The following is a 26695-nucleotide window of genomic DNA, read 5'->3' on the forward strand; positions in this document are numbered from 1 at the left end:
CAGAGCCAACACAGCCACAAGCATGGGGCTGAGGCAAAGACTAAACACCCCTGCCAACTTAAAAGACACAGCCACTTACTCTCCGCTGACTCACACATCTAGCCCGCCTCAGACGGATCACCCTTCCAGCTCCCGCTCCCCTGCAAACCAGCCTGAGGAAACTATTAGCTGACTGTGACCTCAGATGAATGGAATAGCTCGCATTCATGTTTTTAATAAGAACAATAAGCACGGCTGTCTTCCTCATAAACCCCCTTATGGAAATTGATTTATCACAAAGGCTCGCTTGGCTCAGCAGCCGAGGCTGAGGCAACGCGGATTGCTCGCGGAGCGATTCTGCATTTCTTTTCCAGTATTTCTCCTGCGTGCTTCTCATAATCATTCCACCCACTCCAATTCATCTCAATGCGATCAAGGGTTTAGGCACCATGGCGAGCAGAAGGAAAGAGGCTTTCTTTCTGGCTCTGGTTAACGATCCCTTGCTCATACTTTTATCTGGTCATTAAAATTTGTTAAATGTCTAAGTCAATTGGATATTCCGCTCCAGAAGAGAGCTGATTCAAGGTCTGATTTATGAGGAAACAGCATTCTGAATATATTTCATGAATGCACGAGTTCTTTGACTGAAACTGTGTCAGTTATTTCAGTCTTTCTTAACTCTCTGCTATAAGGCTGAGATGAAATAAAAAAAAAAGTCTGTGAAGACCTCTGCAGGTTAACAAACTTGCTCAAGTGGTCAAATCATGCTGACCTGGGCCTGGCGGTGCTGTGTTCTCCTGTAAATTGTGAAAGAAGGGGAAAAAACAGAGAAAGAAAGAGAACAAAATGGCAAGAGGTAAAATATTCGTTGTGCCTGTACAGGATAACGGATAGATGGATAAACAGACCATTCATTATACGATGAACACAAATAACGGTTGCATTTTGTTTTCAGAATTCACAATGCCTATTTAGTTTATGAGAAAAATTCATTTTTTAATAGCAGTATTTCATTTTAGCAGCACTTTATTTACAGAATCTGGAAAAACAGAAACTAGAAGCTTCTAAAAGAAAAAAAAATGCCCTAAATTTAAACATGAAATGAGACAGTTATTATTTAAAAAAATACATTGCCTATCAACTTCATCCCACAAAAAGGAGTGAAGTTAAAACTGAAATAACAAGGTCACCTGCAGCTTTGTTGACGTTATTAACAAAAGCCTTCATTATCTTTCCAACCACAGACAAACTAAGAGTCCAGCTGCTGCTTCATGCCTGAATCGTTACGTTAGCTAAGATGTCTTAAGTCGAAGAAGAGAAACAGATCAGGTCTTACCTTGGGCTTCAGCTTGACAGGATCTGGAGGCAGGTGGGAAACAGAAACAGTGAGAGGAATACAATATTAGACTATGGTGGCTTCTTGACATCCAACCTCAACTGTCAACCTCTGGTGGCCCTTATCATGCTTCTGAATGCATAAAAACCGCAGTGGTTGTGAAAGAGGAAGCTTGTCAAACTCCTGAGCTGGCTTTAGCTGTGTGTGGACTGGGTGAGGGTAATGTACCTAAAAGCACCAGTCTGGAGACATATACAGGAGGCTGTTCCAGGCGTAGCATTAAAATCCAGCAAAATGCTTATTTTGTTAGTCTTTAACTGCTAAAACAGGGAGAAAATGTGTTTTATTTGGCACAATTCTGATACTGAATGTGAAGGGAAATACGACGTTAGGAGAAAAAGGAAGGTTCAAGGTTAATGTTACATTTACATAAATTAATTTGAAAATGGTGAGATTAAAACATTTGCATTTCTGTCTTCTGCAATGCAAAACAAATGCATGGAATTGCAATAAAGTTCTCAAAACATTTCACTCTAAAGATCATAACTCTGCTCTATAGATTATATCGCCAAATAATGACAGATAATTTAACAAATAATAGGCTAATTTAGTGTTAAGTCTTACCTGTTCTCCCACAGAGACCCAATCGACCCAGACACTCTTTATGAGCCCCCAGTTCACATTTTTGACATCGATAGCCCTGGTTAAAGATGCCCCTGCAGACAGTTAAAAAAATAAAATAAAAAAACAAAACAAGTGACATTTAGATATTTCTGGCTTCTGTCCCATTGTCAAGATAAATGAAATGACACAGGGAACAGAGACAGCTAACATGACAGTATGCACTTCATTTGGACTTCTACAAGTTAAAAGACTGTTTTTTAAAGTTCATTAGGTTCAACAGAATTAAACCATGGTTTTCCAGCAGAGAACTTGAAGCTTCTCCCCATCCTAAAGACAATCTGTCATAAGGTTTCTTCATCAGGAATGCACAATTTCTTTCAGATTAGTCTTAGTCTTAATGTTTTCTAAATCTTACCTGAGCAAAAGGTGACAGTAACTACAGGAAGTGATTCTTTCAAATGTGTGCATCTTGAACTGGTGGGAGTTGTGGTTAGCCTTTTCTGGTCGGATATTTGAGCTAAAAGCCAAAATGAAACAAAAAATTGTGTCATTAATTATGTATCAGCATGTATCGCAAAAAGAATACCCGTAGATGAAAAGATCAGCAAAATTGACAAATATGAAATTACTTTGTGTAAATAATTTACGGTATTTGGGGATAAAACTTGAGGAATTTGAGGAATTTGATGACGTTCTTGTCTAATGGGAGATAAATCTGACACTTGCTAGTTTTTTATCTCAGATTGTAACTTCCTCAGCTGACATTTTAAAACCTAGTGTCTGAAGATGCTCAGAGAATAACTTTCATTAAAAAAATGTCAATAACTTCAGAAACTTCACTTTAAAACCAACCTAACAAACAATCTGTACTCACATCTACTTCTCCCACTGTTAGGAACAAACTCGGGACCTGCTGCTGATATCCAGTCAATAGCAAGAACCAAATGAACCAAAAACAATTCAACCATCTAATATCTGAACAGTCAGATGGAAATAGTTCCAGGTTTGCTTCAAAATCATACTCTAAAAGTAAGCAATTTATTTTCAAAACCAGTTCAGTCTTGAGTGGGTAAGAAGATGTTTTATGTCCCCCTGGAACAAGAGAAGTTTTGGTCTTTGTGTTGTCTGTTTTCCTAAGAAACTAATTAACTCAGAGACCACTCTTTTATTGCCTGAGGTTTCTGAAGGCTGGTGTTTATCTCATTTTTACTGTTCTACCCCTTACGGAGTTTATGTTTTTCTGTCAAACTTAAATGTTTCAGATCATCAAAAATGTTAGCACCACACCAGTTTTCAACTGATAATCTCATTTATTAAGAGAAAGCGGATGTACAAACCAACTTAGCCTTTTGTAAAATGGAAATGTTTCAGTTCATGCTTCGTTTGATTTGGCAATAAAAGACAGACAGCAAGAATGTATTCAATGGAACAATCAGACGACGAGATGCTCAAAGAGAACACAAAGACCTGTCTCACATTTTTCAATAGAACAAACTGATGACTCTTAAGACTTTTGGGAAAATACATTGTTGGCAGACCACACACCTGAACTTCAAAAAGTGAACATGTTTTGATTCAAAATAACAAAATTATGGTTTCTGAGTGGTCTAGTCAAAGTCTAGGCTTAAATCCAGCTGCAATATTGTGGCACAATCTACGATCATGGTCTAAGGTCGATCATGCTCAAAGACGCTGTAATCTGGCTAAATTAAAACAGTTCTGCAAAAGAGAGTGGGATAAAACTTATCCTGAGCCAGGTAAAATTAAATGATGGTGCCAAGGATGGCAACATCATTTTATACGTTCAGAGGTTGATAATATGTATCAATGAACAATCCTGGAAGGATTTGTTTTTCCTTTATAAATGATATCACGGTTTATTGGGATTGTTTTATTGTTATACTCAGAATTTGTTACATTAATTTGTTTCATTATTTTGCATGTAACATAGTTACTGAAAATTGGCTTTGGCCAAAAGAATAATAACTAGAGATATGTGCTTATCTCTATCGAAAGAAATAAGCGCATGTTGTTTCAGTGTGAGTGAATATCTTTGTAAAGTTAATAAAACAGATTTGCTGAGGCAAGTATAGTCCTTAGTGCAATAAAGAGCGTAATTGAGTGCAGATAATTGCAGTTCTATACGAGCTCAAGTATAGAAGGAGCAACATGCATGACAAAAATAAACAAATATGTTTTCAGCGCTTAGGCACAATCCAGAGACCAGCTGAGTGCTCCCCTAAGTGAGTCTTCCATCTTGAGCTCACATCTTCTTCAGATGGCACAATTTTCACTTCCAAAATTGGACCTTCTGGTGTCATTACCCAATGCACAGAAGCACGCATAGCTTATTTCTGACTAAAACCCAGTAGAAAAAACAGTTTGGAGCCTTGAGAGAGAGAGAAAAAATCATTTTTGTAATGTTTGTGAAATGCACATTATGTTTTGGGCAAGTGTCTGGGGTTTTGTGGTCCAGGGAGGGTGCAATTTACATTACCGCAAAACATTTCAGAACATCATGACAATTTCAAAGCTCTAATGTATTCAGCAAGGTCAAAGCTTCAAGTGTTTATGAAGGGAGAGTGTCAAAACATGATGTTCCAGTCTGACAGGGCAATCTCAAACCGAAATAGCATTTTCCAATCAACAAAAGAAGACAAAGAGGATATCAACCGATAAACTCCTCCAAATGTTACAGAACAACACAAATACAACAGTTTATCTCCACAAAACACTGAACTGCAGAATCATCACAGCAGAGTGAGTTTACTGTAGCTCTGCAGCTCACTTTATATCAACACATAGCTGTGTAAGTGTGTGTATATGTGCATTTTTGTACTTTTGTCAGCCGTGTGTGCTTGATTGCAAACTAAGACCTGATCAAACAGCACACATGAAAAAGTCAACAGCTCTCTCCACATTGAAACAACACAGTTGCAAACAAAAGTAAATAAGCTCTATGTATAGACATGCATGCACTGACCTGTGTCAAGCAAACCGTTACCATTCACAACTGAGGTGTTTTTGCCTTTGTGTACTTACATTGCCATTTCAAACTGATCCAACCACTTCTTCTTCAGCTCTTTGGTCTTAAAGAAAAGCTCAAAGCCCATATGTCCCTGCTGGTGAGTCACGAAGAAGCCGTAGCACCACTGCAGATATTGAGAGGACAAAATGGAAATAAAATTTTCAGACACCACATATGTATGCATCAGAATAATTACAATGCCCTAATTTTGGACTTCAAAAATTGGGTTAGGTCATACTTTCAGGAAAGGTTGATGTAGTGTATGAGTAGGTGTTTTTTTTTTTTTAACCTTTTTTAAAAGCCAGAAAAAAGGAGGAATTTGTGACGCATCCTTCAAAAGGTATTCAATATTTCTTCTATGCAATTACTGATTGTGTAGTTATGGAAAAAGTGAAAAAAGGGTGTCAACTGTCCCTCCAATGCACATCCTGACAGATGTCTCTTAATAACCATACAAATGGATTTATGTGGCCTTTCTTTGCATTCTCACAATGGGAAGAGAAAGAAGACAGGGAAAGACAAGCTGCAAAGAAGCCAGGGCTGGGAATCAAACCCCAGACTGGTGAGTTGACAACAAACAGCCTCTACATTAACACCACATTTGAAGGGCCTTTAAATGTTCAAATATAAAAGAGATGTTGTTGTTTTTTTAAAAAAAAATAAAGTAAATATGGCAAAGTACATAAGTGTTCATAAATGTTAAGTAAAATATTTTTACAATTTCTGACTACAATAAAAAACTACAATTTTATTTCATGTAAGACCAGCACAATATCACACATAATCGAGTTGCGTGGAAGGAAAAGGTTTTTAAATAATTTTACAAATAAAGACGTAAAAATTATGTTGTGTGATTATAGTCTTTGTACTCTGTTACCCCCAAATAAAATATGGTGTCAGACATTTCTCATGGTTCTAGAGATGAATAACAACACTGATTATGAACATTGCTCTAGATTTGAGTCACTTAATAAATAATTAATCGCATAAAAATATATATTTATCTAAAAAAAATGTCTTTAAGTTGTAACCTTGCCAGTTATCCTGTTCTAATAACAACAAGGTAAGTATGGCAGGTGAATAAGTGGCAGCTCTCTGACATAATGCTGTCAGCAATCCTCTCTGGTCTTAGTGCCAGTGAGGTCACCAGCTGCACAGATAAAGGAAAAAATGTTGGCAGCTGAATTCTTTCAACATCAACAGAGCTGCAACTGAAATATGAGTTTAACCAGAGTTCAGCCTGAAGAGCACTGAAGGATTCAGGCTGCAAAAATAGACCTTTAGAGGAACCAACTTCCTTTTAAATTTATGAATTCATAAGTATTACCTCTAAAAAGTTAATCCCTGCCAATGATTTGGACCCCATCTAGCAGGGGTTACACAGCTACTGAGAAAGCATAAGGGAGACTAAAACATTTCTTACTTTTCAGCTAAGAAATTATTTCTTTAACCTGTTGACCACGACGTAGCTTCAAAGTAGCACATTAGATTTATCCTTTTCTAAATTAAGGTCCTTGCTCTTGCCAACAATCTGCTTCTGCCGGTTGTGTCATATACAGTAATGAGAAAAGTAGTTGAGTTTCCCTGACAGTGATTAGGCTGACCTGCAGAGCCCTAAGTCTTTTAGAGCTCTGCTGGGTCTTAAATCATTGATGACTGTGTGGGTGCTGTTCAGTAGCACCGCATTCAAAGGTTGAAGTTTTATTTAGCAGAAAATGATGTATAGAGTTAAGCAGCCTTGGAAGAGTACACACATTCATCACCTGATATTAGCATCTCGGTCCTGCAGTGTGTGGTGGTTCCAGGCACAGGTTAAAATTAAACCCAAACATTTCCAGAGGTGTTGTTGTGTTGCTTTGTGCAACTAATAGGAAAGGTATAACATACACAGCTCAAGGTCGAAAAGGGTCTAAAAACTGAATTCATATTTAATTTAAATGTATTGGCAAAAAAAAAAAAAAAGACAATAAAATACCCAAAAAGCACGTTTAGGCAATGAGATGTTAAATACCAGTGCAGCACAAACACAACCCCAACACACATCTCACAATGGCTTAATAGAGTAAATGATTATGATAATAGGCTCCCTTTTATGAAAACCACCTCATATTTTGGCGAGCTGTCGCTTTCATGTTAGCAATCAGCACCAGAGAGAGAAGACACCATCTGTGGGAATCCATCAACACAACATCAGCAAGTCTCTGACACAACAATGCTGCCTGCCAAAATTTTGGTCAAAAAAAGAAAAAGAAAAACACACACTAACCAGATCATTGCAATTCTTTCAGCTATTTCACATTTTGTCACATCATGTCAAACTTTTGTCTATGTTGTTGAGATTTTATTAACAGAACAACACAGAGCATTGCGTCACTCTGAAGCGGAAGGGAACTAATAAAAAACATATTCAAGTAATATTCAAATAATTCAGTCCCCTTTATTGCTCTATAGTCCTTCAATTTCTCATTTGTATCTAAAGTGTTTGAGAAGACAAGACACGTCAAAGATAAAAATGTGGAGAATTGTAAAGTGGGGTAGGGATATAAAACAAATTTTAATCTCATAGATTTTTGTTCAAGCCATCGTTTTAAAATGGAAAGAGTATGACACAACAAGTTTGCTGTTGTACATGTAAAAAGGAAGTCTCAAGCTGTGTTCCTCAAGGACCGATGTCTCTTTTCTTCTGCACACCTGGCACCAATACCAGCTCATTAACAAGGCTTTACAGAGGGAAGCTTCAGCATGTAATTCAAGTGCATAGGAACAAGGAACACATCTATAAGTTGCAGGACCCTCAAGGTATGCAGTTTGAGACCACTGGTCTAAACTAACAAGCCGTGTAAGGAGAGCATCAATAAGAAAAGCAGCCAAGAGGCACATGGTAAATCTGGAAGACCTGCAGAGATCCACCACTCAGTTGGGAAAATCTGTCAATAGTGAAGCTATTAGAGGTGCAGTCCATAAAACTGGGCTTTAAGTGAGATGCAGGACAAATATAGATTAATTTTAATGCATATTTTATTTGTCTCTGCGCCAAGACACTGAATTTCAGTCAAAGTTATGGATTGGACAAATGAAAAAACCAAGCAACAAATCATTCAGTCACAGAGCTACGACGTTTTTGGTTGAAGTGGGCGCTATGTATGAGAATGTATAAATGCACACAGAGGTCCGTTGGAGGAGTCGGTGGTTTTGCACTGCAGTCTGAAGTTCCGGCATGTTTGGAGGACAGCATTCTGGGTGTCATTGTACTATTAAAAAAAAATCCCAAACACAGTGGCATGGCTCTCCTTACTGACCTTATATTTCATTTGAATAACCTGAATGCAAGGTTGCAGTGTGTGACCTGTATGCACATGTAACCGCTTCTCAGCATAAATTTGTGATTTTAAGACACTTCCCTTCTTGCAAAACATATCTTTCAGTAAGATGAGTCACTCCACAAATACAAGACTGATGTCAAGAAATTGCAGGAGCAGTTCAAGCATCATTTCTAAGTTTTTTATGCACTGCAGCGACGGATGAAATTCACCCTGGACTCGATTATCCATTGCTGCCACTGAGCAACCTTTGGAGTGGCAGCTGGGACTGTGCAACCTGCAGTCAGATCCGTTTTTTCATGCGAGGCACAATGAGAACAGAGTTTAATTCAAGTCTGATGTGGAAAATGGGAACATGGAAGCAGAGACTGCATTCTCAACAACTACTATGCTTATGAGCACGTATATTTATGAGCAGTGTTTCCAGCAATGAAATACATCAAGTCGAAAGAGAGAAACAGACTCACAACTATTCATCTGATGCAAATTGGATGCACAGAGATTGACTCTGACATCCTGTCAATTGTAAACCAGCAGGCAAAGTCACATCTCTCATTATTGTAGAACTAGTAGGCCTACAACCTATAGTGGTGAGGCAGAGTGGACACACAGGAAACATGTTAAAATCTGCAGAAATGTTGTGTAAAAATTCACACAATTAGTTCCTTCAATTACTGTTTGCCTGCTGTTCTGCAGCTTTCGGTTATCCATGGAGGTTTGTATGTTTTACATATCAGTCATTTGTACTGAAAAAAGAGAAATATCACTGAGTGGTTAATCTTTGTTTACTCCATAAATGTTGCACTCATATCATTAAACAAGAGTCTAACTGCTATACATGCATTTGAACATGAAATATGTTAAGTTACTGCTATGGAAGTTTGTTTAATAAACATGTCAACATAAAAAATGTGTCCTCTTCATCATTTGAGTTGCCCACTGTTGTCACAGAAAATCCTAATAAGATAAATAGAGGTTTATGGCTGTGACATGACAAAATTAGGGAAATTTTAGTGGGTGTCAATACTTTTGCATGGAACTAAGCAAACTGCTCCTAAATGAAGATTTTATACAACAGAGAAAGTCTAGGGTAAGTCATGTTTTTTTTTCTTTCAATGTGCAGCAAAGGATTTGTTCATTTTCACCCCCAACATCTTTGCACAGTTTTATATTTATTCACAGTTTTGAAAAACTATCTGGAAGTTAAACTGACCTTTTTGTCTTCTCTGTCAGATGTGGGATTGTTCGTAACTTTGAAGACGTTAAGATCCAGTATATCCTTCATCTCATAGTTGTCTCCCCTTCTCTTGCAAACAATGGCTGCTACATCGAATAAAAATATGTGCCTATAAAACAAGAGCATATTATTTTACTTATTTCTCTTTATTCTCTACCATTAAGATTTTCTTGACAGTTTACTCAAAATAAGCTTGATCCTTGGACTAATTTAATTCATCCAGTTTTCAATATGTAACTTTACTGCCTAAGATTTATTTTTCTCTTAAGGGCAATGATCCTGAAGCATACCAACCTGTCCTGTTTCCTCTTGTCAACATTGGAGACCAAGCGCACCTCTCCGTCGCCTTTTGGTCGACCAAAAGTGACAAGTGGCTGATTCTGCAGGCAAAATAAACAGGAGCTAAGCGCTGATGTATTTTCCAAATATGCTATGACATATAAATGAGGATATTGTTGTAACTCAACTAGACAAAATCAAACAACCTGTAGCACATTGCTTTCTGTGTCCTGTAAGATACTGATATACTGATCAGAGTTTAATAATTACTTGAATTAAAAAAAAATTCAGGACACTAATTAAATGAAAAAAGCTTAATCTGCTAACATCAAGCTTAACTAATACAGAAGAAGAATAAAAACTAATATTTTTGTATTAATAACATGTAAACCTGCATTTCCAGAGTGGTTTCACTGAAATCATCAAATTCCAAAACTTTTAGACAGTTGACCATTTTGAAAAAGGGTTACAATAATGAGAAAATATATTTTTTTCAGCTACTGGTATTTATTTGTCAAATATTAGGAAGGGTAAAGCAAAAAAGAAAAAAAACAGCTAAAATCTCAAAATACACTTGGGCCTCCTGTTTCTAAACAATAATGAAGGTATTTGAATTTGCATCATTTACTTCCTTTGGTTTAACATTTTATGTTTGGCTTTACATTAAAAAAAATCTCTTTACACATCCTACACAGCTGGGTATAGTTCCAGAAAGGGAGTTCTTTGATTTACCAGGTTTTCGATAGATCTCTGGTACTGGTCGATTTCCCTCAGAGTCTCGTTATCTCTCTTCACTTCATTGACATACTGAGCAAGGTCCTAAATATGAAACACACAAAAAGAACATCCTACTACATCCTACACTCCATATTGCAGTGTCAACAAAACTGCAATCATTGCATGGACACGCCCTTCAGGAGATGGCATTTCTGTACTAAAAATGGTTCATTTGGTGTAATACTCTGCTTTTCATTAGTTGAAAATCAAAATAATCTTTTTTTTTATGATTAAAGCTCTCCTGTTTGCAGGTTTACAGATTAGCTGCCGAAGCAACTCGAAATAATCTCAGGATTAGTGTGGAGCAAATAAAGTTCTCTTTGCACGCTAAATGTAAAGCTTATTTCACCTTTTTTTTTAAAAAAAAAAACCAAAAAACCCAAATAAGCAGCTGTAACATGAAATTATCTGCTATATATATGTGATTATAAAACAACCACTTGCCTTCATGGCATCAAGAGCAATCTTCAGGTTGCTCTTATCAGCAGCATCATGAGTGTGCTTGACGAGTTCCTGACAGAGAAAAAGAACAGAAAAACGATTACATACTGTGTCTGCAAGCTGAACTCTCTCACACAGACACAATTACATGGACAAGTACATTCAAAATCAGAACCTGAAGAATTGACTTGACAAAGACGAGGAGTGATTTTCATTTATTTACTCTGATGTTAGAGCAGCTGACGAGGTAAGTTAGCTGCAGCAGTTCCTCAGACAGGATTTAAAGTAGACAAGATTTAACCACTTCTCCTTGTTTTTAGGTTATTCTATTTATTTCAGCCCAGGAAATCAGTTGATTAATTAATTTATATTTTGAGATCATCAGAAATGATCAAATAATTCTTAGCCTTGGATGTATGCTTTTTTTTTAAAAGAACGCTACTAAGCATCAGTACATCTCTACAGTATAGTTACACGTATGTGCATAAAAGTTTCATCAATAATAAATTCAGCTTTTACTTTTAGTAATTAGGGGTTGTTGATTTTTAATGCAACCTTTCGAGAAAGTCAGGATTTTTCTATCAACATATGTAGATGCCCTCTTTTATTTGTCATAAAAAGAGTTCAATTTAACATGTAATGTTAATGTAATGTAATTTATACTGTTACACTGTGATTTGTGAACCATTAAACAGTTTAACATTTTTAACATTTTTGCAAAGTGAGTTTTGATGTTGTTGTTTTCACAATTCTTTTGTATTTTAATTCAACATATTTAATCTCCAGATTGTGCTAAGTAAAATATACCGAAGTAACAACCACAGGAATATCTATCTTTCCATTTTTTAACACATTACTGTAGTTGGTGCTGTGCAAACCAAGTGTGATGGAAGATACTCACTTCCACTGGAAACCTCACAGCACATCCCAACATCGCTTTGTTTTGAAGCCAAGTTTTAATTTCTAAAGTGGCAGATGTTGCCTGTTCACCACACAAGATGCCAACATTGTTTTAACTGTGTGTGTGTGTGTGTGTGGGGGGGGTGTGTGTGTGTGTGTGTGTTCCCATAACAAAAAATAATTATGATAATTGAATCATTTTCACACCATTATGTACTGAGTATATAAAAAAAGGGTGTGGAATAATTTAAGCTGCAATAACATTTCTCAGAACATTATGAGTAATGAAAAGATAAACAACCATATTTGAGTCACTTTTTTCTCTCGCCCCTCTTCTCCTTTTTCCCCCTCCATCACCGTTTCTCCTCAGGGAACATGGCTAAGAACTCCTTGATTCAACACCATTTACCACAGAGGCCTTTAACCTCTACAACGATTTAAAACCACTCTGTAGGCATTGGCCTTTTCTGCCCTGCCAGCTGTAATCTGACCTCAGCTTCATATAAACCAGAGGAGACGATGTCATACAGTTTATCAGTAGGCAGAGGAACCGGTGCAAGTCTGAAAGGCAGGAAGTCCACTTTCATCCGAGACAATAAAAGCATCCGACAGAGGATGTGCAAAACTAATCTCTGTTTTTATTGCTGGAAATAATCATTATTCCTCTAACAATAACCAAAAAATTAAATACATTTTAAAATGTAAAGTGATATTCAGTTGGGTCACATAAAAAGAGATTTTCTCCTTAAAATATTTAGACTATGACTTAGATTAATTTTTTTTCTTAATTTTGGTATGCCAGCTCAGATTCTAAGAGTAAAGCCAAGTGTGTTTATTCATCCAATATAGTGTTTTTCATTGAGTCTTAAAAAAAATTATAGAACAAACATGTGGCGGATGTCGCCCCCTTGTGTTTACTTGTAGATTTTTAATGAAAAGAAAGACGACAAAACTTCTCCATATTCTAAAAGATTTGAGTATTTGTGAAACATAAAAAGTCACATGAATGGACTCAACATAAAACAAGCTATTCTAAATATAAAATTCTAGTTTTTATGAAATGCTTATGAAGTTTTCAATTTGGTAATTTAACAGAGTTTACCTGTAACAAGAGATGGTACTTTAGGACTCTTTGCATGGGAACAACCAGCAGGTCCCTCAGAGTGAACTTCCCATTGTTGGCTCTTTTGGAACATTCCTACAAAATACAGAACAGGCATATTTGCACAGTGACATGTATGTGTTTGTGTTAAAAAGATTTTAATATTTTTGGTCTGGAATAAGCTTATGGTTTTTTCAAACATAAGTGTTTTTTTACTAGTTTAAATATTTTTCTTCAATTTCATTGGTTTATCATTTTCATTTCCTGCAGAAGAGTAAAGCCTTGGAATATGTAATGCAAAAAATACACACTAGGGGTCAGTACAGGTTAATAAATATTATTTGTGCAGTATGTAGGCATGAGGAATTTTAGAAAAGAAGAGTGGTTTTCAAAATTTTACCTCTAGCTTCAAGCGAACATCTTCTTTCTCTTTGCAGATGAGGTCTAAAACAGCAATGGCAATCTCCACCCGACTGCAGTATATCCCATAAATGAGAAGTCTATCGGGGCGAAAGAAAGGACGGTTTACTAAATTAAAACATACTGCAAGGCATCCAAAACTTCCTGACAACCATGAAAGCATACAGTATTTTGCAAAAAATATCCATGCCCCTTGAGCATTTTCACATTTTTTCACCTTTCAAACACAAACTTCAATGTATTTTAATGGAATTTTATGTGATAGAACAAAACAACGGAGATAATGATTGTGAAGTAGAAGGAAAGCGACACCTGATTTTAACAACATTTGCAAATAAAACTTTTAAAATTGCAGTGTACAGTTAGCTTTAGCCACTGGTACTCGTTTTACCGCTATATAAAATCTAAGGCAACCAATTTCCTTCAAAGGGTTTCTAATTAGAAAACAGAGGCCCATCTGTGTGTGATTCAACCTCTGTATAAATGAAGCTGTTATGTGAAGGCCCTGGAGGCTCATTAGAGAACATAAGAGCAACAATCAGCGTCATGAAGACTAAGGAGCCAGACGGGTCAGGGAGAAAAGGTTTAAAAAGAAGATATTTAAAACAAGCTGAAGTCATTAAACTGTATCCCAGCTTTCAGCACCGCTTGCTCCACCAGATAATGGAACAAATACAGATGCAGAGCAAACAGATTCATGTGTGAAAATGGCTAAGTTAAAGCGCAAAACCCAAATCTGGTTGTGAGACTATTTCACTTGTTACAGATTCTCTCCATTTAATCTGGATGAACTGGAGTATTTTTTAAGAGCAACTGGCTACAATTTTATGTCACTAGATCAGATGAGATAATAGAAACATTCCCCTAAAATGTTGTAGCTGTAAAAAGGTTTCAAGAAGTTTTGCTGTATGGAAGTGATTGGGAGATTTAAAAAAAAAAAAAAACAAAAGTCACACATTTCAGATTTTATTATGACTACAACCATAGCACAAAATACAATGGTATTTATAAATGTGTGTGCTATGAGCAAACACTTTCTATAAAAAGACACTTTTAATGCAAACACTTCAATCATTTATTTAGAATGGTTCTAAATAAATTTACTGATAAAGGAAAAAGATTTGCACTTTGCCTAGGAAATTCATCAACAAAGAGAATAATAATGAAAAAAAGTCTCCAAATCTTTAACAATAGCATTAATCTGACACCTACATTTGAACCAATAATTAAAACAAGGCAACTTTATATCTTGTCTTGGACTTGGTTAGTACCTTTCCTTATAGTTGATGAAGATTTTGTAGAGATTGAGGGCATTTTTGTTCAGGATGGAGTCTTGCAGATCTCCCATTAGGCTCTTGTGAACTTTAACCAAATCCTGTATTGTAGTAGAAAGCCATGAGAATTGGAACAGATGGTCTTACTGGCATATTTTGCTGTTAAGAAATGGAAAATGCTATTTGACTTACAGGAATATTGACAAAAACTTTGTCAATCTCAGCTGCAGAGAAGAATTTCTTCAATGGATTTAGGAAATACTAGAAAGAAATGAAACAAGAACACCAGAAAAATACTTTGAAACTCCTTCTTAACACTTTTTTTTATAATATTTGAAATAATCATACATGCATACTGAAACCACAGAGATGTGTCATTTGATGAATGATACTAGTGTAAGAAGGGAAGGTGAAATGCCGAACTGATAACTGTGAATTTCCCCCAATTCTGCATGGAGACATGCAATCACATTAAGATTTACGAGTCTGTCATTGTGATTGTAATAACTTCTACTTCTGACAAACAGCAAGTTAAAGCTAGTTGAGTCAATGTGGTACAAAAATAAGTAATCCAAGTTGTGATGGATGTAATCTAGACATTTCACATAAAACTGGTTCAGCACCTTTTCAATGGACTCCAGTGTTTCTGTGTATCGCTCCTCCGTCTGCTTAATCTCTGAAAGGCAGCAGCTACGCACATCAACCTCTGCCTGTTTCTAGGAAGATACACAAGAGGAAATGCTGTTTGAATGTCACCATCTGATGGGGAGACATTGTTTTCTTTAGGGTATCTGAAGGAAAGGCAATCCAAAATGTTGGCAAGTGACTAAACAATTCCATCAACGTTCATCACACAACCTTTAGATAAGCCATTTTTGTTCATTTTAACATTTTTGACACGTTACAACCAGACAATCACAACATATTTTGAAGGATGAGGTGTGAAACAGACCAACAGAAAGTTTGAACTATTCAGAAATGGTATGGAAAATGTCTAATGACAATAAATGCATTTTCACTGCAAGAGATTATTCAGAAACCATGTTAGTTTTCTGAAGTAGGTCTGCATCAGTCAGGGCATAAATCAGACAAAGCAGTTAAAATCTATCCCAAAAACAGAGCAAGTAGAGAAGTAAGACATTTGAATCTACCTGGAATTTGGGTGGAATTCATATTAAAAACATTTCTTAAGGGTTGATAATATTTGCTTGTTTCAGTGATCTGAATGTTTGTCCTCCACTGCAGTAGATATGTTTTGTTAACTTTAAATTACATGGTTTGTTTGAAAACTTAACATCTAAACCATGCAAACTGTGCTGAATATGGCAGTATTTTACAAAGTCTCCATTAAAATACATTACATTAGAGGAAATATTTAATTAAAAAAAAGCATGGACTTCCCCACTCTTTTCACACCTTCAAAAGGGTGTGAAAAGAAAAACAAATAGGCCCTTTAAACACTTTCATTACAAGAAAATGCTGTAATGTTGATGTGGACCAGATAGTGATACACCTGGTTAGAAGTTGCAGTTTCATAATGCCAGTAATGTTTAGTGCATGTGTGTGTTTGTGTGAGTCTGACTCATTGTGGTACCAGTGGTGCATGCCGTTCAGTCCTCATAAGGTCTTCATAGATCTCGCCGCCCGCATACTCATCTTCCAGCCCGTATACCGCTGCATACAAGTCATCTTCGTCCTCTGGAACATTCTCACTATCACACACACACACGCATACACGCAAACATTAACGAATCAAAACCATGCAAACCATCTGTCACAAGTAGGGTACCTTGTTGCACAAACCAAAATTTGTGTAAATTGTAAAAGTGTTTTGCAGCTACAGTAAAGATGCAACAAAGGTTTCTTTTCATAAAGCTGTTTATCATTTTCTTTCTCGTCATGCCCACATGCAGATAAAAAAGAATGAAATTCCTCAGCAGGATAGTTTATGATTCCGATAAACTGCTATGTAACATTGATGTGGCAAGAAACAAATACAAATATTGCAGTTGCCCCATGTGTTCTCAAAATTGTATTCTTTTCTATCAATCACACTGTCAACAGCTCCCATTGAGAATCTGAATGGGGGTTGTACAGCTAGACTCAGCAAAAATATGCCAAATTACTCATTTGTTTTCTCTGACAGTAAGAGGGAAACCAAGCAAAGCCTTTTCCCAAACATGTGGGTGTCTGCAGACCCCCTGGAGAGCCTGAATGCAAGAAGCTAAATCTTCTTGTGAATGAATTAATCACACTCCATCGACACCCCCAAAAAGGCCCACAGAGACAACCCTCATACGTACTCAATCAGATCCTCCAGGTTGTTGTAAATGTCCTCATCTTTCAGGCTCTCCTCCAGTGGAAAAGGCCTGGAAAAGAAGGGAAAGCAGGGAGACTTCAGTGAATAAAGGAGAAAGAAAAAGCAAAAGTGCATTTTTATCTCTAAATGTAGTTATGTGTTTGATGAGATTTCTCAAAACCTGAACAAGAGATGAAACAGCTGAACCTAAATTTGAAAACCTAAATAAAACTTAGGTTTTATTAATGTGGGTTTTTTTGTTTTGTTTTGGGTTTTTTTTTTACTGTTAGATAATCAAATTGTTTACTAAGAAATATTTTTTTTATATATTTCTTGTGATGAAGTTAACTGGAAATTGGTGGGTGACTTGCAGCTGTAGTGTTGGCTGCAGAGGCGGTAAAGAGGGAAGGTGGAGGCGGAGGTGCTGGATGGAAATGAAACAGAGGTGCAAGCAGAAAGCATTTTAAATGTATATAAGAAATATATGTACATATGTTTGAAGACTTACTTGAATCCTCCTTGCTGTGCTACTGCTGTGTGGGAGAGCTTTGACAGAGTGTCCATGACCTGGAGAAACAAAAACAATCATGTTTGTGTGTGAAATATCTTGATCGCATTACCATTGTTTATATTGCTGTGTGAATAATACAAAATAATCTCTATAAACTGGACAGGAAGTACTTTTGTTTTGATATTTCTTAGCAGTAAGTGTAATTGTGATGAAACAATAGCTTAACTAGAGAATGCCCCAAAGTCTAAATTATGATTTACAGATTGCTATGAGACACTTGCAGCCTATTTAAGCTTAGCACAGCACATCAACTGTCAGAACAAGTACGGTCTATGGCTAAAATACTGGCTTGCTTTCACTGCTGATGATAAAAAACAAAACTCGAGTTTCAGATCAAGTCAATTCACAAGACTTTAAGCAATGAGTCTTAAGTCGTCTTTAGTCTATGTTTATGTAACACACAGAGAGAAGAATCCAAAAAACACCATAACCAAAATTAAAACCACAAACTCAGGTCAGATTGACGTATTAGATTTTTTCCCCAGGCACCAAACAGGCTAAGACCGCCTCTTCCTGGCTATATTAAAGCGTTCCTTAAATAAAGTTTTATTTAGCTCCTTATATTTCTGTGATTTCAATAAAATTTTGCAGTAAAGTCCCTGCAAATTTTTGTTTTGTTTTTAAGAGTTTTTTGTGTATTTGATTTAGTTCAGGAGGAATTATAGACTGGGAAATTATGTTTAAAAAAAAAGTGTGATTCTTGGCAAGAGAATGGCAGCTTCTACCACCCTGCCACAGAACAACCACCTGTATGTGTTGAACATCCGTCTTAGCTGAGCTCAGACACAGAACAGAGAGGACTGAAACAAAAAAAAAAACCCTAATCTGGTGCACTGAGAGGTAACACAATGACCACAGTGAAATATATTGTTCATGTCAAGTCTTTCATTTTGAAAACTTTCCTGTGTTACAGTAATTATGTTGCATTCCCCCCACTTTTACAGCAGTTTGTAGTTTTCTCCCCCTTTGTCCTCCTCAGCAGTATGAAGATTGTGTACTGGGTGAATACATGCAGGGTCAGATTTGGTATTTCCTGACTAATTTAAGGCAAATATCCATGTGAATGCATTTATTCCACAGAACTGTTCTTCAGCATACATGGTAACCTGTAAAGTTACCTAAGACACAAGAACAAAAGCATGTCTTTATGTTACAGGCCACTATTTGCTCTGGATAAATAAACCCTGTTTTGGGGTAAGTGGGAAGTTTTACACACTAACCAAACTGATTGTTCTTGCAAAAATCACACCCCACCTTCTCACCTTCCCAGAAAACCATTTTCTGCGTTTTGATGATGGCAGAGTCTCACACTGTCTCGCACAAACCACATAAAAAGCCACACTCTTCTCTGCAGCAGGTAGGAAATAGCAACTTCCACATTTACTGCATAAATGATATATTTTTATCTGGTGCTTGTCCCCATACCCTTCCTGTTTTCATCATGCGCAACTGCGTAAATCTAAAGTTGACACTTTTATCAGATAATGCCAATTAAAACAACTATTTTGCTATCATTCATTTCAATCTGGAGAGACTCAGACAGAGAAAGAAAGCGATTAGAAAAGTTTATTGACATGCATAAATTAAGTCTTTGGCGCTCGGACCCCGGCTAAGGACATCGAGCTGTGATTGCGATAAGCTCGGATGAGCATTCCCGATGCTGATAGGAATGTCATCCCCCGGGGACCCGATACTGGTGGTGGAGGTCGGTGAATGAAGTATGCCTGGAGAGCCAGGACAGTGGAGGTGGAGAAGGGGTGGAGGTGGGTTGAGCGCAGCAGCAAAGCAGAAGACGCCTTGGATGGACGTCCTCATCAACTGGGGCATGGTCGGTGATTGGCCGTGACATGGCTTGGTCCAGCGATGATTGGTCGTCGGTGATTAGTGGGATGCACCGATTGGATGATGCAGGTGAGGCTAAAGAGTCTTCCAGTTTGAATTTACGCCTAGGCTTCATTTTACATACTTACATATTTATTGTTTCCCTTTGAAAATTGTACTATCACTGTTGTATTTTGTATGTTGTGGATGCCAAATAATCAGTTATCAACTTTATAGAAAAGTAGACAATTTTAATTACTTGTGTACAAATAATCGTGTATCTTTTTCAAGTAGTGTTTTCAAGAACACATGAAACTAGATGGATTTATATTTAACATACTTGTTCTTATTAAAAAACACTGGAAAAGCAATGGTTTTGTTAAGTGATTTTTAAATAAGCCTGCAGACATTTGATATTAAAACCACATTCAAATGACTGTGGAGATGTTTAGATATACAGACAACCCGGTGCACAAGTTGTACTTGAATGCACCATATGAGAACACCTGGTGGGAAAACACCTCCTGACGGCAGAGTCCTCTTGACAACATCATTGTTTAGACTAATGTCTGCTTCTTTTGAGACTCCAATACTGTTTGGAAGAGTTACAAGCTGCAGGCTTGTGCTACAACTTATTTTGCTCTGTATCAATGATGTTTACTTTCTGTTTGAGATTTTTAAAGCAAATAATTACATTTAGCAAGTTGAAAACTGCTGACAAAAAGTTTCAACTCAGTTCACGTTTATCTTTTTTGTTTCTTCCTTAGTTCAAAGCAACTTTAGACTGAGATGCTGACATGTGATTGACTGATTTGCAATTTGTGTTAACAAGCAATTAAACCTACTAAGGTGGTGAGTATAACTTATCTTATTACATTGGCATTTCTTCAGATTTATATTACATAATTCAATTATACAGCTTCAGATATTTTTCTAAAGTTAATTTAAAAAATCACTCTGCATTCAGGTCTGCGCAGTAAAGATTTGCAAGCAAATATCAGTTTTTTTTATTGTTATTGTGATCTACGTTAATCATTTCAAGTGATAAGTTACTCAATACTTATTGAGTCATTGAATTAAAACTCAAATCATGAAAGTGAAAGAAGCTATGGTGACAGCCTCAAGCACATGCATGCTCTGCAGGAAGTGGTCACGTTACCTCTGTCTTACACCCGTCCATCACATTGTGTGTCAGTACAATGATAGCAGTAGTGGTACACAATGCCCCATATCGGTTTTAGTTATGAAACCCTTTATATTAATTTAAGTGTTTCTGAAAAAAGCTGTTGTGGACATTGTCCAAAAAGTGACAGTGATAAAATCAATTCTTTCTTTGTTTTCCTTCAAAGTTTACTTCATTCAATGAGTGCATGGCAGTCATCAAAATAAATAATAAAAAAATTGTTTTTCATTGGACAAAAAAAACTAATAATAAAATCCACCTATGCAGCTCTCCCACAATTATGTCTCAGTGCTTTTATTCACATTTTCTCCAACTTAGTACTAGATACTGCATAAAAAATAGTAAAGTTTAGCCAATATGACCTTTTTCAGAATTCTCTGGCATAGAATAGTGTTAAATGTCAATAACTTGCATTACTATTTGCTTTATTCAAGGGGGTTGGATTTGCAAACATGTTTTCTAAAACCATAAACAGACATCTGACAGGTTAGAACTAACAGCCTGTCGAGCCGCAGTTTATGTCCTCTTCCTGCGTGAATAAATGCTGTGACTTTGGAGCACGCAAGCGTACTTGAAACTTGAAAGATTCTTGAGACCAGCTTGAAAAACCACCTTAAAAAAGAACATTTGTATCATAACAGGTTATTAAAAGCAAGCAACTAAGATCTTTTTCAAACTAAAGCAAAATAGATATTTCCTATGGATGCAAAATTGTTTTAAACATCAGCATTGTTATTTTTAAGTATTTATAGCCCTAACATGACTTTTATTACACCAACTTAGTTTTATATTTAAAAAATGTACATTGAAAAGTTTTTCTTCTGTCTTAATTTGTTATTCTGTGATTTATTTGTTTCTAATCTTTTTTTTTTTTCATTTTTGTCTGTAAAAATCTGAACACTGTTTGTCCCTCTATTGACATAATTTTTAAATTTTAAATCAGATGTTTTGATAAGTACCAAATGCTTTTTACTCTTACTTGACTAATATTTTTGGATGGATACAAATTACTTTTACTTGTGTAAAAGTAATAAGTTGAACACTGTTATTCATATGTGAGTAAATTTTTTGGGTACTCTATCCAACTCTGCTCTTGAAGGTCAAAATAAGTGCTTATTCAAGAAAACTGCTGCAAGTTTCTTAGCATTACAAACTTCAATCTGCTCATGAATGTTTCTGACTGATTTTAAGTCTGAAAAACAACTTGTTCTCACACCAAGTTTGTCTGGTTAAGCCACATGTGACTTGCAATGCAAAACCACAAAGTTCGCTGACATCCAACCGCCTCGGCTACTGTGGCCTATTTAGCAAATGCATCTTCTACCCAGAGGGCAATGTGAAAAAGGTTATTTTATTAAATAAAACTCTAACCCTATGAAAAGTGCCTTCGTGGTCTAGCGCCAAAGTACATCTCTGACATGTAATAGTCATATGAACCAGTTCACACTCAACATCACCATCTCCGGCTGGTGATGCTGCATTTCAGTGTTATGCTCCCAAAATCTGGAACAGTTTGAAAAAGTGGGACATGTTTCAATCCGGGCGGAAAACACTTCCATTTAGCTTGTGGCAGCAGAAAGTATTTTGTCTACATCTTTTATTTCTAATTTAGTTTCATGTTTTTTTCTTGCATTTCATTTTGTCTTGTTTAATTTGTCTGTGTTTTTAATATCTGCTTTTAAGCTCTTACTTTTTTTATTTTTCTGAAATCACAATGATAATACATTTACCTTGTCTTATTTATAAATTTATGAGTTGGCAAATTTAGTTTATTAAAGATCATCAGCACCACAAATTCATCTGTGGCTACAATCCAGTAGCTCACCATCATCATTGTAAGAATGCCTACATGTGAACTGCTTTGGGGATGAAGTGCTATGCACAAACAGGTCTTACCATTTATAAATTGTCTTAAATTGAAAGTAAGTTAGAAAAAATGCTAGAATCTAGTAAGACCAAAATTAACCAAGTCCAGTCCAAATTTTGGATAAGCATTAGAGATTTATGCTCATCCTAAAGAAAAACACATATATATTTATTTTGTTAAAATAAGTGTTGAGAAAGATTTCCAATCAAGAATTAAATTTGTTTATTGCAAACTTAATCATTTTCCTTTTTTGGTTATTTTAGGAATACAACACAGTGGACAACCCAGTGCAAGAGCAAAGACTTCTGTCTTTCACCTTTAAGATGAACAGGTTAACTGAACAAGCTAAAAGTTTATCAGAATTCCCATTGAAGAAATTTACAGATTGTAATTTCCTCAATCTGTCCAACATCAAAATATGTCACTTAACATTAAAAACTCAAAGGGGCTACTTTATTTCATAGTGAAGAAAGAAAGAAATTATTTTTGCTTCTTCACTTCTCTTCCATAGCCTTGAGCTTTCATGCTGCTACATAAACTCATCGAAGCAGCCTGCAGTGCAGTCTGTAGTAACTCGGAGGAATGTAGGTTAGAGAGCTCTCATTAGATATTCAGCAGACTAATGCCCAGTCTATGGGCACAGTTGGCACAACTCAAACCCGAGTGGATTAGACTGCCTGAGATTTACGATGTTCTCTTGTGAATGTTCAAAATAAGGAAGAGATTGACCACTTCTTGTTTAGCTGTACAGCCCTTTCTGGGACAAATCCAACTCAATCACACAGTCCAACCTACGGAAACCCATATTTCTATGCTACAGAGCAATCCTTTTCCCACCACAAGCATGTCCACTTGATGGATAACCCTTGAACATGACTGAGATTATGCAGCCCGGCTTGCATGTACTGTACATATTTGCAGGCAGCACCTCCCCTGTGGGATTATCAGCAACCAGATTAACTGGAAGCTTCTTTAGGTCACAACACACTGACTGAAGAAAGGAAAGTAACAGGAATGCACACAGCTCAAACTAAATTTTTCAGACTCAGGGACAGTCATAAAGCACATTTTACCTTCCCAAAATTCAATAGAATCTAAAAAGATATCAAAAGTTTTACGACTAAAAGGTATTTCTTCTGTAAAATTCTTAGCATTTTTGAAGACTTTGACTTTGTGGAACAACTAATTGATGTCAGGAAATATTTTAATTTAAAACAGAAACATGACATCATAGTTTTGCTATGAATCATGAGGAAGACTGCAGCAAAAAATGCTGGCTGTTTATAGAGTGTTCCATCCAAGCATTTTGTGCAAAAAGTTTAGTGGAAGAAAAAAAAACGCAGATACGCTTATCCATGTTGCTTCTCAACAACTTGGCTTCTCAACAAGCAACATGGATAACTGCAGCCAATATTCAAGAGCTTGGGGAGATTGACAAAACCTGGACTACAGGTAGTGTCAGATCTTTACACAGAGAGTTATCCAGGACATAATAAGGCTGTAATTGCCTCATTCCTGTTGTTGAGCCACTCCTGAACCAAAGGACTGGATTGTTGCTTATTGGTCCAAAGACCTCTTTTCAGATTTTGCGTGTCTTTTGAAATCATGGTCCTACAAACTGAAATTAAATCAGAGGCACAGATTCCAAATGTATGAGATCCACAGTGAAATTTGCACAGTCAATGATGTTTTCGGGAGCAATGTGATCTGTCCACAGTAGTAAAACTGCCATGAACTGGTTTAATTACCTCTTAAAAATGTCCCACACAGTCTCTGTTTTGAATTATTAAAAAGAAGATGAGTTTGTCCAACAATGTACATGAGCTGAAACCCACAACTAAAGCAACCTGGATTTTCTTATTGTCTCAACAGCACCACAAGGCTGATTTCATGCCACAACCCAGTAATGAATGTATAGGGAGCCTCAAATAGGTGCAAATAGTAAATGGAAAAATATTTTTCAGCTTATTCAATATATTGAGATTTTTTTTTAACTAGTCTTATGCAATAACCTTATTTCAGAAAAACTGAATTTAGACTTTTATAGCTGTCATCATAAAAATAAAACTGAAGTTAACCCTTGAAAAGTATCACAGTGACAGTGAATCTATATAATACAAGTTTGAATTCAATCACTGAATTCAATAACTATGAAACTTTGAAAATTTGCTATGATAGTGAAGTTTACTAAGATGCACCTGTATCACAAAAACATAATAAATGCTTCAAAACATTCAAAAAGTTTTTATGCTGAAAGACTGCACAGAAATGGTTGTGCTAGGGATAAAAGTTGCTCTCAGGTACTCTCAGCTAAGGAAATGGAGAGAACAAGACGACTCGCAGTCTGTGTGGTTTCTTCCGAGGGGTTATACTTTGTTTCTCAACTGTGAACAGGAGTCAATAATAAGGCAGAGAGCAACACTGACATGCTGACCTGGTCATGCACTTACACTCTGAACCAGCTACCACAATAAAGCAGACGCAAAAAAGGCAGATAATCCTTCAGAAGTGTGTCTGACTGATTAGCGGCCAATGGCTGCACAACTAAATCCTTTTAGTCTCATATGGGTACATACACAAGATTATGACAAGTCAATTAAACACGTGGCAACATTTACAAAAAATAAATCCTGATATCCGTACATCTGAACGATTGAATGAAGCTGCTGCGTTAGAGCCTACAAAAATATATATCCTTACTCTCTGTGACACTGAATATAGTTTGTATTGCAAATGCTATTACTACATATGAGATAAGAAAAGCCATGAATTATGAAAGCACATTTCTTTTATAAATATGCAAAATATCTGGAGGGCGTTCTTTTAATCTTACTCCATAGGAAAATAATATACATGTTGTCTTCTTTTTCTCAAACGGTGATATATTTGTAATATTTTAATGTATGATCAGTGAGGAACAACCCAAAGCAGTTTTACATTTCTCAGTCCAATTGTATTTTAAAAAAAGAAATAGAAAATATAATTATCCAAAGTCAACATTTTTACAAAATCCTGCCAACCCCATCTAGGATATCAACATCAGATCTGAGACAACTAAAGACTAGAGCGATATCTAGAGTAGCTATAAACATAAAGTAGAGCAAAGTTGAACTCCTCTTGTTTCGAATACAGAGTTCCTCCACCATGCAGCAATAAACAGATAGGATGGGTGTTATGCTCACCTTTCCAAAATCTCTGACATCAAAAAGGTCAAAGGCTTCAAATAAGTCACTTTTCTTCATGCCGAACACATCACAGCAGGAAGACAGGAACGTCCTGATGTTCTTCAAGCACAAGAACTAAAAGGAGAAGACAATCACATTTAGCAAAAAAAATAAACAGTTTTGAATAAACTGTATTTTTCTGCTTTCCATTTACCTGAAATTAATTTCTTAAAAATGTATGCTTACAAATACAAGCAGTCATTTAATTAAACTGTAAATTAGGAATTCTGAAGAAAGTTCAGCTTTGTTTCATTTCATTCAACAGATGTTTGCTGGGAAATTATTCACCATAAACTTTACATTTATCTCACGGTTGCCTTATGACTGACCTTGTGTTCAAAGATCTTTTCACAGTTCTGTACTTCCACAAGACCATCAGTAATCAAGACAATCAACATCATCATTTACAATAAAGGTAATTAGTTACAGCTGAATACAAGTAATTATTGTAATAAAAAAATCCTTGTGTCAATTAGCCATTTTTGTTTAGGAACAAAAATAAACTTAATGGCAATATGAAAGTAAATTTCTTGACAATTATTTTTTATGCACAGATTTTTAGTGTGCATAATGACGTGATAAGAAAACTTTCGTCACATTAGACCAGAAAAGAAGGTGTTTGGTTTCCACAACATGAATCAGAGAAGCAGTTAGTTAGGTGACAACTTCAGCTCCTTGACTCTCATCGCTCAGTGTGAAAAACACATTTCCCTCTATAATTTTCTCATGTTAATTTGGTCACTAAATTATATGCTTACACACTTAAGTTTACTTCAAGTGTGAGGAATAAATTCCCCACACATTGTAACACATTATTATATCTGAACCTTATTTTTAGACCTCTGCTGGAGAGTTTTATCTATAGGGGTTAGACTAAAGGAGGCCAACAAAACAAATGCAAACTGTATTTGAGGTTTTTATTATTTTTTTTATGGAAAAGCTTTGTACAGTTTTCTTTTAATTTTTCAGTTATACTCTACCTTATTTTGGTCAGTTATATACAAGTGACTCAA

At 36.1% G+C, this 26695-nt stretch overlaps 1 protein-coding gene across 2 annotated transcripts in view; it reads right to left on the reverse strand.

Moving 5' to 3' along the window:
• Positions 1-26695, reverse strand: part of LOC129378088 (guanine nucleotide exchange factor VAV3-like) — a 52456-nt gene that overhangs the window by 21435 nt on the left and 4326 nt on the right. For both annotated transcript variants that reach the window (XR_008608025.1, XM_055058373.1), the window contains exons 2-19: positions 25641-25757; positions 17525-17583; positions 17021-17086; positions 16312-16429; positions 15341-15433; positions 14910-14978; positions 14715-14818; positions 13424-13523; positions 13024-13119; positions 11025-11093; positions 10536-10622; positions 9819-9904; positions 9501-9633; positions 4982-5091; positions 2355-2456; positions 1940-2031; positions 1316-1338; positions 752-776 (exon numbers count right to left, since the gene is read on the reverse strand). Coding sequence is in view for 1 of the 2 variants with exons in the window: in XM_055058373.1 (XP_054914348.1) it covers positions 752-776; positions 1316-1338; positions 1940-2031; positions 2355-2456; positions 4982-5091; positions 9501-9633; positions 9819-9904; positions 10536-10622; positions 11025-11093; positions 13024-13119; positions 13424-13523; positions 14715-14818; positions 14910-14978; positions 15341-15433; positions 16312-16429; positions 17021-17086; positions 17525-17583; positions 25641-25757 (1549 nt within the window). In the remaining variant the exon portion in view is untranslated. The remainder of the gene's footprint in view (positions 1-751; positions 777-1315; positions 1339-1939; positions 2032-2354; positions 2457-4981; positions 5092-9500; positions 9634-9818; positions 9905-10535; positions 10623-11024; positions 11094-13023; positions 13120-13423; positions 13524-14714; positions 14819-14909; positions 14979-15340; positions 15434-16311; positions 16430-17020; positions 17087-17524; positions 17584-25640; positions 25758-26695) is intronic.

The sequence above is a fragment of the Poeciliopsis prolifica genome, unplaced genomic scaffold (genome assembly GCF_027474105.1).
Source record: "Poeciliopsis prolifica strain line A6 unplaced genomic scaffold, Auburn_PproV2 SCAFFOLD050, whole genome shotgun sequence".
NCBI classification, from domain to species: Eukaryota; Metazoa; Chordata; class Actinopteri; order Cyprinodontiformes; family Poeciliidae; genus Poeciliopsis; species Poeciliopsis prolifica.